Source organism: Macrosteles quadrilineatus, unplaced genomic scaffold, assembly GCF_028750875.1.
Source record: "Macrosteles quadrilineatus isolate MER2022 unplaced genomic scaffold, UCM_ALF_1.0 Scaffold_1__1_contigs__length_201487025, whole genome shotgun sequence".
Classification (NCBI taxonomy): domain Eukaryota; kingdom Metazoa; phylum Arthropoda; class Insecta; order Hemiptera; family Cicadellidae; genus Macrosteles; species Macrosteles quadrilineatus.
Window position 1 is genome coordinate 140,093,986 of NW_026542594.1, and position 17,376 is coordinate 140,111,361.

The 17,376-nt window shown below is 34.2% G+C and overlaps 1 protein-coding gene across 1 annotated transcript; it reads right to left on the reverse strand.

Moving 5' to 3' along the window:
• Positions 1-815: 815 nt before the first annotated feature.
• LOC128982914 (dynein regulatory complex subunit 4-like) lies at positions 816-17,158 on the reverse strand. The gene is made up of 10 exons (XM_054401983.1): positions 17,011-17,158; positions 14,099-14,337; positions 12,247-12,364; positions 8,806-8,949; positions 7,852-7,986; positions 5,739-5,864; positions 4,729-4,896; positions 4,014-4,100; positions 2,949-3,158; positions 816-1,845 (listed from the first exon to the last, which is right to left on the reverse strand). Exons 1-10 carry the CDS (start codon positions 17,011-17,013, stop codon positions 1,651-1,653), a joined length of 1,425 nt encoding a protein of 474 aa, XP_054257958.1. The 5' UTR covers positions 17,014-17,158; the 3' UTR covers positions 816-1,650.
• Between the last annotated feature and the right edge of the window lie 218 nt (positions 17,159-17,376).

Consider the following 17,376-nt stretch of genomic DNA (forward strand, 5'->3'; position numbering starts at 1 on the left):
AAGAACTCATTAAGATTATTAGCAACATTTTGAGGATTGTTGGTTTTGAGGCCATTTATTTCTAGTGTGATTGATTTTTCTGATGTGTCTCAAGCCGGCTTTCTTTCTCTGTTGATGACCCTCCAGAGTGCTTTGAGCAGGTATTTATTTTGCAGAGCTGTGTTGTGTGGTCTGAGAGTCCGGCATTGAGAACGTCAATCTGAATATCATCATTGCCTAAGTTTATGCACACACAGTGATTTATATATTCATTGTTGCAATTTTACAATTTTTATTTTCTTAAGGTTAAAACTTATTAAATGTACTTTAACTGAAATTAGCCTAGTTTGAATAATTAAAAATTAATTATTGTAAGTTAGTAGGCCAGATTGGTAACTCAAATTAGTAAAGTTTTCCGAAGGTAATTTATTCATGTATGCTTGTTGTTAATGTGTTATTGTGGTTATTTATTTGGTTAATTACAGCTCGTTCTCTCAAATAGTGCGTTGTTCTTGAACCTCCATCCATGGTCTCCATCTGGTAGGTGTTATTCTTGTAGGAGGCAGGGGGAGCCGTATCATTTTGTGGCTAAGAAGGCTTCTCTAGCTAAGAAAGCTAGAGACTTCTCACTCTCACACAGAGGAGGTTAGACAAGCTAAAAATGCCAAGTCTGCTCTGCTCAAGGACTTGTAAGCAGGCATGTCTCGCCCCTTATCAGGCGACAAGGTAACAACAAAAATGTAACTCCCAAGTTGATTAATTTATTTGGGAAATTCACAGTATTTTATTAAAAAGATCATATTAATTATATTATTTATCACCTTTTGGTTTTTGATTTTCTTGCATTGTAACTAAACAGATTTCATATATAATGTTATTTTTATTTTATGTTAAAAATAACTTACAATGGCTAAAAAACATACACAAAAAAAAAGCTCTAAATTATTTTGATTTTCTTTGATAGTATGACAGTTACAGTTTCCACTCATTGATTGTGCATACTAAATAAATGAACAGGATAATTATCGAACCTAATAATACATACACTATACATTTTTTATGTGTAGAATCAATTTAACTTATCCAATGAACTATTGAACACAGAGTAGCGTACTAATGAGACCACCTTAGTTAGAGTAGATAGTAGACCTATATTAGAATTAGAAAGATAAATATACAGTAACAAAGCTGTAATCCCATTCTTAAACAATAATCTTCATTTTGATATACTGTACACATATCTTGGTGTTGTAACTTTATTTGGTTAAAAAGAAACATATACACTGCTGAGGTCATATACAAACTTAAAAAAATTCAGTTTGTGTCATATTCTCTCTATCTTCCATACAGGGTAATTGATAAAAAATGCCTTATCATTTGTGTATCAAAAGACAATGGGTAAATTTCTTTTGCAGGAACAATCAAAATGAGTGCTGAGAATTCCTTCCACTAGCTAAGACTAATCATTACCTACTTGCGGAGTTCAGCCAAGGGAAGCCGAACAAAAGATTCTTCGATTGTAGTAATGAGTTGATATACTTATATTGGGCTATGCCTAGTGCAGGGGATAGGAACGGGAGACGAGAGTGCCACTGAAATAGATTTGCTAAACTCAGTCAATTCACTGGCAATTTCTAGCAGTTTTGTGTCACTATAGAGTAAGAGTTTAGACTATGTGGATGTTGAAGAGTGTACAGACTTGTGCCGAGGTCTCAGCTTGGTCTGCAGACCTACGTCTTCTGAGGAGATACCAAGAGTCTTCAGTCTGGACTCCAGCTCCAACACCATGTCATCATGAGCCTTCAGCACACGAGCCACCTCAAGCTGCAGCTCTTGGATCCGGTTATTTTTTGACGCTAGCAACTCCTGAAATCAAACATGAATAGCGTTTTTCCTTTCATCTTTATGTGTATTGTTTTAAGAAAGGGATTTTAGGGAGTTTTGAGACTGGACTTTATATTCGATTTCTAGAAGTCAAGAACTTCAATTCAAAGAAAAAAACCTTTATCGGTATGACGAGTGATTATTTTGTGTTAGGTTGTATATTTAGACAATCTCTCATTTGTCAATCTTCGACTGTATTGTAACTGTTTGTGGTGTACCCTACACAAATAATTGTAAAAAAAAAGATTCAACAGAATTTTGCATTGGAAATTGCATGAAGTATGTTCTGAAAATCGAGAGCAATTTGCCCAATTTGGCTCCAGAGATTCATTAAATTGTTGTTTTGAGGGATATCATATTGTAATACTTCACAAATCATCCCTTAGTCAGCAGGTAATGACAATTAACCCTTCCCGGACGGGCGAAATCATGGCATAGGACGGGAAAAAATTAGAGGAAAAAATAAAAATAAATTTTTGATATTTGTGTTTTGTTATACAAGTATACATAAAAGAAACACATCATACTGTCAAAATAATTTTTTCATCGTAACAATGCGGATATATCCGCTACCCGTCCTCGGATGAGTAGAAATGCAGCGGATATATCCGCCACCCGTCTTTGAAGATATGACCATGACAACGTTAGGCAATAAATAAATAACAACAATAAATAGAGACAACGTAATGTTGAGTGTGAAACGTCGAGGGGGGAGCGTAGGAGTGGTGGTAGGTGCGTGGGGGGGGGGTGAGGCGCAGGAGAGGGGTTAGCGCGGTAGAGAGGGGGGAGTGCGGGGAGAGCGCAGTCATGGAAAGAGCAGGTTAGTGGCGCCTTGGTTCCGCAAAACATCTGGTTACTGCTCAAGCACCTGCCAGTCTGTCTGAAAAGAAGGCGGATATAACCGCTTCCCGTCCGGAGCATCAAAAACTATATGCGGATATATCCGTCACCCACCTTTATCACCAAAGACTTATGCGGATATATCCGTCACCCGTCCGGGAAGGGTTAAGTGTTCATAATGAAAAACAAGAGCAGTTTGTAATCATTAAAAACCTACAGACTCCCCAGCATCTAACATGGCCTACCTCAAGTTTCTTGTTAACAGAGTGCATTGCTTTGGGATCAATGTTTGTGGCAGCCATGACTTCGGCCACCTGGACATCTCTCTGCTCCAAGGCTGCTGTCAGGACCTCAAGTTTCTTCTCCAGAACAACATTCTTGAGGCTAGACTTCTGCTGCAATTCCAGAATGGCAGACACAAACTTGTCATGAAGCTCATCTCTCTCCCCTTTCACCTGCCACCAACCACTTTATAAGTGAGAATTTTGACCAATAAATTTACATGGAAAATATTTGTTAAACTTAAGGTTTTTAGTTTATTTATAGCAAATAGGTTTTTATAGTATTGTTCAACACATCAGTCAACAGAGATTATACAGAACGTAATATCTGTAGAAGTGTACAATTCAATTCAATTCAATTCAAAACATCTTTATTCATATATTGTATATACAAGAATGGTGTCAAATTCATACCAGACTAATGTTTACCTGAGGTTTAAGTGTACTATAGTTCGGCCGCATAGAAAACGACCTGCGCGCTAATGCTAAACCAATGCTGGAGGAGGTCGCTTTCTAAGCGGCCGAACTATAACACAATTGGTGAACATTGATCAAATGTTACGTTGTTCTTGTGTCTTGTGTTGTGCATTTTTTTCTGTTAAAAATTTACATTGGGTTTCCATGTTAGTCGGATGACTAGTCAACATAAGAACACTCGAATGCTCAGAAGGCCATCAGCACTTTTTTCAATGAAACATAGGCTATTTTTTACATGACATGTTGGTCTGAGATCTACTGAGTGGTAATACAACACACCTGGTATAAGAGATACTTAAAAACTAAAATAATTACAAGGTCGGAAAACTAGAAATTGGCATGATGACTGTCAGGGGCTTGGACTCTGCTTGCTGGCAACAAAGACAGCTGAAAAACAATTCCTTACTGTTCAAGCCACATGGCTAGCAAGACTGGAAAACTACCCATAAACTTAAAAAACCAAAAGCTGAATGATAACAGAAAAAAAGTGACAACAAGATTGAATTCATAAATATTCTTGTAATAACGGGGACACTAAATCAATCAGTTTACCTTTTCAAATGCCATTTCTAGCACATCATATTCTCCATTGAGATCTTCAAGCTGTTTTGTTACATGAGACAAATGCTTCTTCATGTTCTGAAAAAATCAGAATGATAGCCATAAAAAATCTTATGATTCAAAATAAATATGAAATATATATTTTTATCTTACAACAATAAAGTCCTGATTATTTTATCTAACCAGCCAAGACAAGGTCGGATAACACTAAATGCAATGGTAAATAGACAGAATGATAATTTTTTAATAGCTGTTTTTTGTTATTTAACTACTATTTGCTTACAATTTCAGTAGACCTGCATGTCTTACAGATCAATTTACTTTTTAAACTAGGAATAGTTTAAAATGACTTCAATACATGAATGGAAACTGTTGGTGCGATGTGTAACAACCAAGTTGAGAGTTCTGTGTGATATTGATATTAATTATATTATATTGAAACCCTCTGTTGATTATTTATGGAAACCCATTATGAAAGGTAACAAACAAATGGATTATTTTGTAGCTTACTCTGTATGCTATAATACCAATAAAGTAGTAATTTATTTACAATACTTTTTTAACATCAATTATCATTATTTGTAGTAAAACCATAGTTTCATGTCTCAATAAAACTAGAAAATATTTTATAAAGCAAGAAAAGTAAATTAAAAGGAAAATACAGAGAGCTACAAAATTTGGTGTAATACAAGTAATAATATCTTACTGAAAGTGAAACTTTGTCTTTGTTGTAGTTTGTAAGTTGTCGTTGAAGATCTGCAACTTGTTCCCGGGCTTCTTTTAATGGTTCTGTAAGTTTCTTGTTCTCGTTGCTTACTTCTTTCAACTTTTTCTCTATCCGTTCTTCATTGTCCTTCATTTTGGCCATTTGTTCCTGTTTGTCATAAGCCCACAAACCTGATTACTTTATAAACTCTTGAAGATCAGATCAAGTTTAGTAAGAAATCAGAACATAACGGAAAGGATTAAAGAAATGCATCATAAAAGGGTAATAGTTTACACACAAAGTTAAATGAGCTCAAGTTTTAAATCAGAACTCAGATAGAACCATACAACAAATTTTCAAAAACTTGGAAAGACATTTTAAAATTAACCTTTCCATTCTAAAACATTATAGGCTCTGGTAAAATAATTAAATTAGCCTAATCGATAAATAGGATGCAGTTTTTACATTTTTTAAATATAGTTAAGTACCAAAATGTGTAATGAAATCTTTAAAATAATATGTGTTTTATTTAGGGTAAAAAATGGTCAAACAATTATTTACATTCTTCAATGCTTGCACATTAGTCAAGTAAAATTGTGACTATATTTTACATGATTTTTCCTAACTTTGTGGTTTTCAAACGGCATAGATTGATAGGGAACTAAAAATATGCCTTTGATTTACAAACTTTTTATCAAGCTAATGTGTCTTAATTTTTACTTGTAAATTATTCTAAATTTGTCATTCTACCACCCCACTTTTTTTAATACAAGAAGATTTATTCAAGAGCTTCTTAAACAAAGCAAATATTTAGCTTCAAGCCCCTACAATTTTGAGAACTAACAATCACTTTAATTACGTGAATAAAATTAGAGACATAGAAACTTTTTTTGAATAATACACTGGCTTGAAAACATCACAAAAACAGTGCATCAACCCAGGCATTGTAATCCAACACTTGTAACTATAACCAGATCCAATTTACAACTATGTGATTTTCTTTTTCATACCTTAAGACTTGTAATGAGAGCTAGATTGTTGACAGTTATATCGTTGTAGTAAGCTTTCAGTTCACTGAACGCCTGGTGATGGTTGTTAACTAGATGTTGTATTTGCTGGTTCTTGCGTTCCTCTACCTGTAAAAGTATAAAAATCCTGATAATGAGTCATTTTATGAACAAAACAATATACGGTAAGTTTACAACAAACAATACTTATTTCCCAAAAATTAGATACCGTACAACTCCTGACAAAATGTACATGATGAAACTTATTATTTATGGTGTATTTTTATATGACCCATATCAATTTCTATAGCATGAAACATGTTTTATAACATATAAAAAAAGAGGTAATGAATTGTGGTCAGGTTTTATGCTATGGAAATACTACAGTAATACTCTGTTTCTTTTTGAAAAAATACATTATTAGTATAATTGCCTTGTAAATAAAATGTGTATTTAGTTGTTTTTAATTAACCTTGTAAATTGCAGCAAAATACAGTGGCATTTCATAAATTCTTATCAGCAATTCCAGGGTTAATTATTATTGTACTAATAATGCAAGGCCCCCTTCAGTTTTTTAAATCTCATTTCAGTAATAGAAGACAGATTGTCTCTGTTAACGATGAGATGTTAAAACGAGTTTTTACAGGATTGTGTAGTGCTTCAGCGGTGCATATTTGAACCACTAAGTTTTTAATTGCTATGAATGTCTTTGCAAGAGTGGAGATATGTAAAGATTGCCAAGATCACAGGAGATGATGATGATATGATGTTTTGCGACTGCAGAGACATGTAAAAATATTGCCACGATCACGGAAGGTGGTGATGATGTCTTTGGGAATGCAGAGGGATGTCAAGATAATGGCACGATCTCAGGAGGCGATGATGATCATGTATTCGCGACAGCTTGTGACCGACAATATGTTGCTGAGATAACGGGAGTAGATTATGATGTCTTCACAGCCAGATAAAATACTATATTAATATTAAGATATTGCCACGATCAATGGCGATGGCGTCTTTGCAACTGCGGGGATATGTAAAGATTGCTGAGATCACAGAAAGCAGTGATGACGTGTTTGCGACCACTGAGAGTTCTCAAAATATTACAACCATCACGGGAGTTGGTGATGATGTCTTTGCGGCCGTTGATATATTGTGGGATGCGAGTGGTTGATGATGTCTTTGCAACCCCAGGTGAATGACAAGACTTTGCCGCGGTCATGGATTATTGTCATGATGGCTTTATGATGCAGGCAGACAGAAAACCGCATTCTCAGAGAAGGCACCAGGAGAAAAATAGTTCTATTTTCTTGTTCCCGTAACGGCTACCTGGTCTTGCGTTTGTCCATTTGTGGCTATTTAATTTTGTTCTGGGTTGGGTGAAGAGATCCCTCTGAATTCTCTATAACGAACAAGGCTATTTATCATCCAATTATGTATTGTAACTGTTTCATCGTCCTCAATATATTTGTTTTTTAGAAACATTCTGTATTTAGCCAGTTACCAGGTTTTAATGTCATTTTTTTCCTTTGGAAAATCCTTGATTTTTCGGTTTTTGTGTGGGAAGGTGGCAGGTGACTATTTTTGGGGAGGGGGTAAAGTAAGGGGTTGCATAAATGGGGGGATGGGTATCTCTGGTTAAATTCTTGACTATTATACGTAAATTATATATATTATATATTATTTATTAATTATATATTATATTATACGTAGGCTAAATACGTAGATTGTCAATAGCAAATAGATTATATTCTATATTCTATTATATCTTACTAATATTATAAATGTGAAAGTTTAGATGTATGGATGTCTATATTCTATATATTATTGGGTGTTAGATTTATATTCTATTTCTATTCCATTCTATTCTAATTCTTCAATTATTACCTATCTTAAATAAAACCTCCTGTAAAAATTATACATACAGCTGCTATTTTAATGTTACTTGTAAGCTACTTTCACTTAACACGACAACATCCTCAGTTTGGAATTATCAGTTTCAAATCATTGTAACTTACTAGAGGACAAACCTTAAAAATTGACATCTCTTAAAAAAAACACCTGGATTAGTTGATGATTATTATCTGGGAACTGCAATTAAATCATAGATACTTGCCTCCGCTAACTCCAGCTTATGTTTGAGATTCAGCTGATTTCGCAAGGTCGCAAGTCTTGCATCCATTTTATTCTCTAGAACTTCTGCCTCGGCTGCAAATTTGCCACGGAGTTCACTCAGTTCAGTGCTATGTTTCTATTACACCAAAAATTAAAATTTTAAAACTTATTAATAGTAATAATAGTTGATAGAAATGTGTGGTTATTTGAAATTTAAGGGGTGGACACAACATATCTACAGGTTAGCTGACAGCTAGGTAACATTGAGGTCTCTTAGCTTGAACAAGTTCCAACTGAAGCTGGCCTGGAAGTCTAGGACACAGATCCATTGTAAAATACCACCCAAACTCATTTCAACTGGTATTGTAAAGATCTCCTGGCAAAATGTCTTTGTGTCTTGTGTTCAATGTGTGTAGCAGGTGTAAGTGTACATGCAAGTCAATCAAGTTTTGAACTACCGGTAGTACAAAGTGTGCTGATCTACTGAGAGTAAATAAGCTCACTCTTCTCACACTATTATAAAAAATGGCGTTGATCACTCTTGTATTGGATGTAAGGACTAAAGGAGTAGTAACTAGTTGTAGTCAGTTTTGGGAGCATTCTCAGTACCTAGATTTGCACCACCTGTTTGACATCACATAAAGTGCTGAGGTAGGGCAGACAAACTTTAGCACACTATCAAGGGACAATCACTTGCTTGGAGAGAAATTGATCAGCAAACTATAGGACTTTCACCATGAACCTCTTGTTCATAGCTAGGAACTCTAAATGTTTGCCATTCCAAATAAAATTACATTAAAAATAAACATCGGTTGTAGCCTATCTGACAATTGTATTCATTGATTTGATACAACCGTATCTCTTTAAAATAATAAAAAAATATTATATTGATATATCTAAATGTATAAAAGCGTAATATACGCCATTAAAAATTAGCTTTGTTTAATGTACTTACCAGCCTTAGAGCCTTTATCTCATCTTCATGACTGAGACAAATTTCTACCAGTTGAGCTTTCAAAGCTTTTTTATCTTTTTCTAATTCAATTTCTTGTTCAGAGTAGTCGTTTTCAGCCATTTTCAGAGTGACCATGTTGTTTGCCTAAAAAATAAAATAACCTAGACTTTTAAAAATTGTTACTGTCTATATGGTCAGAATCTATGAGTTGATTATCATTGCAATAAAAAAGGAATTACATTCAAAACCAAAACCAATGCCTCACTCTTATATCTTAGAAATAGGAGGAAGAGTATACAATCCCATGGACTTCATTTTTTAAAACAACCTATGCAGGTGATTGATTCTAAAAACATATTCCTAACTAGCAGAGTACCTGTCCTTCGTACGGGGTTGGCATATAAGTGTAAAATGCTTATTTCAGTTATACTTTAACTTAGCGTTGCAATGGGGGAGGGACACAGTTTGATAAAATTTGGTTCTTTAAATTTACTGTCTATTATAGCCATAATGTTCTACCACTTCACCTAAACAATATATAGAAAAATAAACTATTAATAATTCACAAAATATTACAAATTTGTCATGCAATTAAAAACATAAACATAAATGTAAACAATCCTACTTTGACAGTTGTCATTGCCTATCACAGTTTTTTGTTGCTGATTAGTTCAAATTAGGTGTTTTCATAAATGCAAAAAAATAATAGTGCTGCACCCTGTTGCTAAATCTTATACTTTTTAATACTTTTGCATATCATAGAACCAACTTTTTTAGTTGAAACAGCTGACTAATATCTTTAATTCCCTTTAAATATGAATACTCATAAGGTTAACATGGGAAACTACAGAGCCACTGGGGCGGAGCCCGAAAGGATTTTTGAGATAACAATATGCCTATATGTTAATCGGGAATATGAGCTATCATCATGCCAAATTTCAGCCCAATCCATCCAGTAGCCAAAGCGTGATTGACCTTCAAACAAACAAACACACAAACTTTCACATTTATAATATTAGTAAGATTGTATGGCAAATTAAACAGGCTCAACAAAGATAAGTAGGCCTAAATCATTGAAAGAGTATAAAATATACTAAATCTAACCATTTATTGAAGAATTTTCCACCTCCCTTGTCAAGTAAAAAGTAACTTTGAGAAGAAATGTTAATGTTACAGTTTATTTTTTATTTTACAGTTACTTTGTGGGGTTTTACCCTCCACATTGCATATGATTTGTTATTTAAATAGGTATTAGTATTGAATGTACTTATTTGTATTAGTATATTTCATAACAAGAGTATGAAAAAGAGTCATTACATATATTTGAGAAAAAGTTTAAGTGCGAGATTTATCGTGCACTTTAAATGCTCGAGAATATCTATAGACCCATTTTCACTTGTGTTTTGAACGTTACTTTTCACTACACTACAAAAAATAATTATTTTCTTCATTACAAAACTTATAGAATTTTTTAGGTAATGCCTCCAATTTGAAGTTTTTATTTTAGTTGTTGAAAATTGAAACAGTTGATAAATCAACCACAAATATTTGTTTGTTTACATCAGCAAAATCCAAAAAAGATAGTAAACATTACTTTTGCATAGTAAATATTCTTTTGCCGTAGTAAACAATCTAAATAAATAAAATTTGAATTTTGTCTGTACATTGCTCAGAACTATATATTTTAGCGAATTTCCCATATAGGGAATAAGCTATTACCGTAGTACTCATGGTAAGACCTGGACCCTGGACCGATTTTTTTTTTCGTTTTGAGGTCCCTAGAGGCCAAAAACATCATCCGTTCAAATTCATATATATATATATATATTTATATATATATATATATATGTGTCCGTTAGCGCGATAACTCGAGCAAAAATGATCCGATCTTGATGAAATTTGGTACAAACGTGTAAACCTATGTTTATTCTAACGAGTTTGCGAACCAGCATGATCGGACCATGGGAACGGGGGTTTATGGGGGCTTTTATGGGGTAAAAATGGGGTTTTCCCATTTTTGACCCAAAAAACATAAGATTTTGCAATTTCTTTCTAAACTATTTTGTAGAGCTTAAAAAAACAAATAATTTAGTATATTGAAGCGTTATAATGCGCCTAATGGTTACGGAGAAAATTCCAAAAAATTGTTAATTTAAAATTCCCATGTTATTCTTATGGAGAATAAGTAAACTGTTGTAGTTTGCTTGTTTATTAACATATTTTGTCCAAATTTGGAAAATGTTTTAATTTCTTACTAACTATTAACATTTTACATAAAAAACACTTTTACCCTCCCTGTTGCAGCATACCTAAGTATGTTTTAAACTGATTCTATTTAAATAGGGAATAAATGTGATATTTTTAAGGAGACATTTTAGTCTAAATCCATTCAGGGAAATGGAAATTCGCTTAGTCTGCAGGTTTGCTGCGGCGGGGGTATTTTGGTTATTTTTACGTTTTATACATTAAAGAAGCTGAAACAAGTATTATCTCAATTTCTGTCTGTCTGTCTACCACCTTTTACGAGGACTTCTCCTGAAAAACGAGAGCATCGATTGTGATTCAAATAGTTTTTTTTTTATTCACAGGATTGGCGAGAGTGCCTTTAGCCAATAAATTAAAATATGGCCTCACTACTTTTGAAATAAAATAACAGACGTTCAAAAACCCAATTTTGTGCGAATTAACCCAATTAAGTTTTCTCTTAATGTTTACCATATACGTCATTTATGAAATACTTATCTACAGGATTTGGAGAAAACAACATCTATGAAGTAACGAACATCTGTTTGGATGAATTATTATTTTTTTCTATCTGTCACTGATATGTTTACATTAAATGTTGTTTACAAATACTGCAACCATTTCTGATTACGTTTTGTAATAAAATCCAAAACCAATTGAGATTAAAAACGTTGTGCCTTACATAACAGATGTTATTAATCGCAAGTCCAATAATGTAATTTGCAACTGTAAATGAAATGAAATTTCCAGGCATCATTCAGGTCGCTAATTGGAGATTCTGTGTGTGTATCAAATTGTACTTGAGTTGTTAAAACCGGGAAACAGACTCTGAAACAGTGCTGTATACAGAGTTTTGCCTGTATATCTGAAAAATGCCCACTAAATATGCAAATCAAACGCTGTTCTGATGAAGAAGGTTTCAACTGGACTCCATGATCCTGTCCGTAGAACGGGTACACAGCTTTACTTTACTTTACTCGTGTAATGATAGATTTTTGCAGGTGATAAACATGCAACAAAAACATGTCATTTCACAGTAGTGTAGCGAAAAAGTATTTATTTGAATGTATTGATGCTGTTAATTGTACTGTACATATAAGTTAGCCTTATGAAGATGTTTGGATATTGTTTAGTTTGTTTTATAATGCTATATTGAGTAGGGTTATGATAGCAAGATTAAGATTAATAATGTAATACCTTGAGCTCAGCCAGATGGCTGTGGTGATCATACATCAAATGTTTCACTTTTTGTTTGTAAATTTTTATTTCCATGTCATGCCTTTCAGCAGCTTCCTCAATAGCTCTATCCTTGTTACTATAACAAATAATACATTTTATTAATGTTACAAGAATTTTGATAACTATACTGGTTTCAATCAAATTTAACGTATTACAGACAATCTTTTGTAAATTCAGAGTTTGGGGAAAATTAGAGATGAGTGTGTAAGTAGAAAATACATTTTGTTATTTATTATTTTGTACATGTGTGGTTTGATTTAGCACAGAACAATTACAGTCGAATAGATTACAGAATAGGACTGGCCTTTGAAGAGGTAGGGGATGCGACATTGCCATCGTTCTTGGCTGGTGAGCTGACTTTCACCTAGAGCCCGGCACCCCCTTCACACTATCTTCCCACTTGTAGGGTAGTTCATCTCAACACTACAAATTAATAATTTATTTGTTCTTGGTGGTATCGGTTAGTATTGTAATAATTTTAAAATCGTATGGACCATAAAATTCATCCCATACATTATTATGTTTTGATTATTTGCTACACAATTGTCTTTAAAATGGCTCAAACAGAAACAGCTATCAGATGCAGTTTTTTGAAAATATATAATTATAAAAATTAATAAATTTAAATTGAATCAATAAATCACCGTAGGCTAACAGTTAATAACAGTAAATTTATATGACCAAACAATTTGTATAGCAGTTCTAAAAAGCTTCTAAAGTATTATTACTCAGCTTATTGTTTGATACATGAAACAAAAATTGACATGGAAATGAAGGGGATACAATCTTCCATATTAATTATTCATTTGAGATGGGGACGCCACCTATGAGCGTATTTTAACCTAAATATGACTGACGATTGATCATTTTGATTATCAGCAAAGTTTGCTTTTCTTTACCTCAAGTTTACTAAATACTTGAAATGCAAGTTTTATGAGGTAAAGGGGAAATTGTCAGATAAATTGGCGGAGGGAGGGTAGGGTTTGGATAGACGGCAGCATAAATTGGGGGGAACTACTCCTTTGGCTTGGGGGGGGATTGCGCCTCTGGGTTTAGGGGGGATGGGCACCTCTGGACCAAACAGTCTTAACGACTTTTCTATTGTCCGCTCAACTCCAGCCAGACAAGAATCATGTTAAATCTGGATGATGAAGAATCTGCCAAAAAATTGTTTCCTAAATTAAAAATTCTAACCGTTTGCAGCTCATATATATTGCACACTATTGTGCATGTGAGGGCTTCTGAAGACAAGGTGCCACTGCTGGGGGATAATCTATATATATAATTCTGTAAGACCAAATTTTTACCAGAAAATTGTGGACATCTGGTAAGTCGCAGAAAAGTGGGAGGGGTCTTAAATTAAAGGTCTTGACCCCAGGGACTCGGGAAAAATAGTAGAATTCCCACAAAGTTCTGGTTCTGATTCTGACAGTCGGCCAAGAAAAAGTCTCTCGTGTGCGGTAGGCCTTAAATATTTTACATTGATGGTTCAAAACTGGACCCAGCTGTTCCTGATCATTGGGCTTTAAATAAATGATCCTGGCTAATGAAACAGCTGATTCTAATAGTCAGTAACAAAGCTACAAAAGATCATCTCACTCCATTCTACACTCATCCTTCACTCATATTTGGATTAAAATACCCACCTAGGTGTCATCCCCATCTCAATAATTGATAATTAATAACAACTACTGATAAAACATAACACACTTTCAAATACTATTCTGTGAGAATATGGTATCCATTTATCCTATTTTGCCACCTACAGTTAGTTACGATTTATTTTTAGTTGGCTGTTTATTTCACTCACCTCAACTCCGCTTTGTTTTCCTCTAACTGCTGTCTCGTTATCTCCCAAAATGTGTATAGTTTATCTCTTTCCAGTTGGAAGAAATTCCTCTCTTCCCTCTCCCTCTCCAGTTCGTCTCTTATTCTAAATGCGAAAGCTTCGAGTTGCTCCCGTGACATCTCAGTCATAGACACACCATCGATAATTCCTCCGCTTCCTTTTCCTCCTTTACCACTTTTACTTGCCTTCTTTTTTGGAGGCTGAAACAATATTTGTTTTGTTATTTTGTGTCAATTAAAAAAAAAGGCAAATAACCTAAGCCTAGTAGTCATGTTGGTGAACTTGTGTATTGTTGGCCTAATCTACTCTAACAACGATAGTAAGAAAACAACAGAATAATAAGTAAAAAGAGCAATACGGTAATAGAAAAAAATGTAAGTACCTCAGTAAAAGGTATCAGTTTTATCCATTTAATTTTTAATTCTTTGGATTTAAAAATATTTATAATCCTGTCACATTAAATAATGCAAGGACCACTGGCGGTTCCAAGGGGGGGGGGAGGGCAACAGGGGCTAAAGCTCCCCCATTGGACCCGGGAAAAATAAATTTAATCATACATTTTGTCCTAAAAACTTAACTGAGCTTTTTGCACACATACGTTGAAAATGATTTTAGAAAGTCACCAAACTGCTTCAAAATACTGTACAGAATTTTCTGGCCCGGGGAGGACCGTCGGACCCCCCTGCTAAGAGGTCCCCCCCTGCTAAGAGGTTTCCCCCCTCACCCCCCCCCCCTTTGACAAGGTCCTAGAACCGCCACTAGCAAGGTCAGCATACCACAAGACTGTAGCTTCACAAGTGAATTTGACAATCAAACTATGTTCTAAATGTGTTTTAAATTAGCTTAGCTTATAAAAGTTTACTCAAAACCTCTGTCAAATAATATTTTTTAGACAACCAAAAAAGGTTGGTTTTTATTTACAGTCTCATGGCATGAGAAGTCTCCATGTCCTTTGTTAAGCATTACCATTGGACGACAGTATCTTGAATTTTTTTTAGATCTTGACTTAACCCATTGGGGAAGGAATTAATGCGCTACCTGCAGCACCCTCTGGCGGCAATTAATTTTACCGAATTTGTAGACTTTTACTCTAACTGCTATAGAAAGAAAACCTTAGGTAATAAATTAATAATTCTTTCACCATTTTGTTCACAGTAAAATTGTCTACAGAAAAGTGGTAATTGGATAGTCAAAGTTCCAAACTAAAAAAAATATATAGGCTATATAAAGATTATACAAATAAAAATTGTAAAAACAATATTTTGAAAGTAAACTTGATATACAAATTCCAAGATTAATCCAGACACCAAATAACACTACTATTATAAAGTTCAATCGATTCCCTATGTAGAAAAATTAAAAGTTGTGTACTTTTAAGTAATAACATTTTTTTTAAATTGTTTGTTTACCTACTGCAGCTGATTTTTGGTGATATGAGGTTTCCATGGCAACACAAAATTGTTTGTTATTCGCTAAAATAAATGAGTAAATACGCAAATCAAGAAGCAAGATATTTATAAACATTATAATAGTAAGAAGAAACAAAAATGGCGAAAAATAATAATAACTAAATAACTAATGGCGCTGCCTAGCGGTGACACGAGCGGCACTCGTAAGTCGGCCGCCGGGCCTGCAGCGGCCATACGCGTAACGCTCGTAAGTCGGCGCCAATGGGTTAAAGGAACTTTACACCGTGAGACATTCATCTTGTGAATTTTGGTTTTTTTTCTGGAAAGCATTTTTTAATGAGAAACCAAATCGAGGATAAGAATAGGTCCATCTTAGCATCAACGGTACATCCTTCAAAAACATCAAGCCAGGTCTCCTTACTAAAGAAGTATTTGAAAATACGGATGTTATCGTCCCAAAAGGAACGTTTCATAGTGTGCTTAGGATGGTCATCTTCTATTTCGCGACTTGAAAACCACTACTTGTGCATGGTGATCCGATAGGGCAGTAACCAAAACAGAACAACTTAAACGATCATCTGGAAGGTCGGAATACACATGATCTATGAGAGTTCTTTAGTGTTTAAAATCTCTAGTGAATGACACGAAAACTCTATTCCTCATGCCATGAGATGCCATCATGTTTACTAGCCTGTCAACTTTAACATCTGAAACAGATAGATCTACATTGAAATCACCAACAACCATGTTCTGACATTCGGTTTTTGAGGTTTGACCAGACAATTAATAAACAACTGTTGAACGTTTCATACTCTATCAATGAAGAGGAAAATTTTCATTGCTTATACACGGCAATGATTTGAAATGGTTCTTTATTGAAGTCCAACTTTACTGCAGCAATCACACACCTACTCAGCTACACAAAAGCCTGAGACATCTACTTCACAGTTTAAAAAAGGTTTTGAAAAGATACATACACGCCTCCCTTTTGAAAAGATGATCAACAGTAGGCCGTGACTCCTTCAAACCCATACAATGCCATAACCTCAAACTCAAAATCCCTCAAATGGTGGATCTGACAAACAAATTATATCTGGGATTTCCGAACCAAGAAACATTTGAAAACTATCGAGCTTATTGGAGACCCTGGATATTGCGGTGAACAACTTTGAGACCAAGAATCGTTGGAAGGTTGGCTTTAAACATTTCCTTAGCCTAATTTTTTTAACATTTCCAAAAAAAATATTAGGTACCGTACTAAGTTACTGTAGCCTACAGTACTAAGTTATAATGATTCAAGAGCTTAATAATTGACAATGTTGAATGAGCCTTGTCAAATAAATAGTCTTACGATATAATAACTTAAATAAGCCTAACTTAAAAAAAAGAAAAGAAAACTATGGAACTAAATTATGTTTCTAATTAACCTAAACCAAATTATGTTTAAAAATTCATTGTTCTTACCATTGTGGGTTTTCTTCAAATGATTGGTAGGGAAAGTAGATAAACTAACAGTAAAAATTACTTTACAATCTAAAGAATAAGAGTATTTGGATGACTCCTTTACTAATTTGTAAACTAACTATCCATTTTTCGTCTTGCTTCTGCTTGCCTTGTTTTGTTTGTTTGTTATTGACATTGTTGCCTTGTAACATCTAACAACTCACTCACTCACGGGTCTGACTTAGGGGAGGTACGAATGAGGCATTTAGTTCAAAATTCCTCCGTGAACAGCGCTGTAGTAGAGAGCACTTTGGCAATGAAGGTTTACTAATCGCAAAAATAGTTCTGTTCATAAAATAAAATTATAAATGTCTCAAATTCAATTTT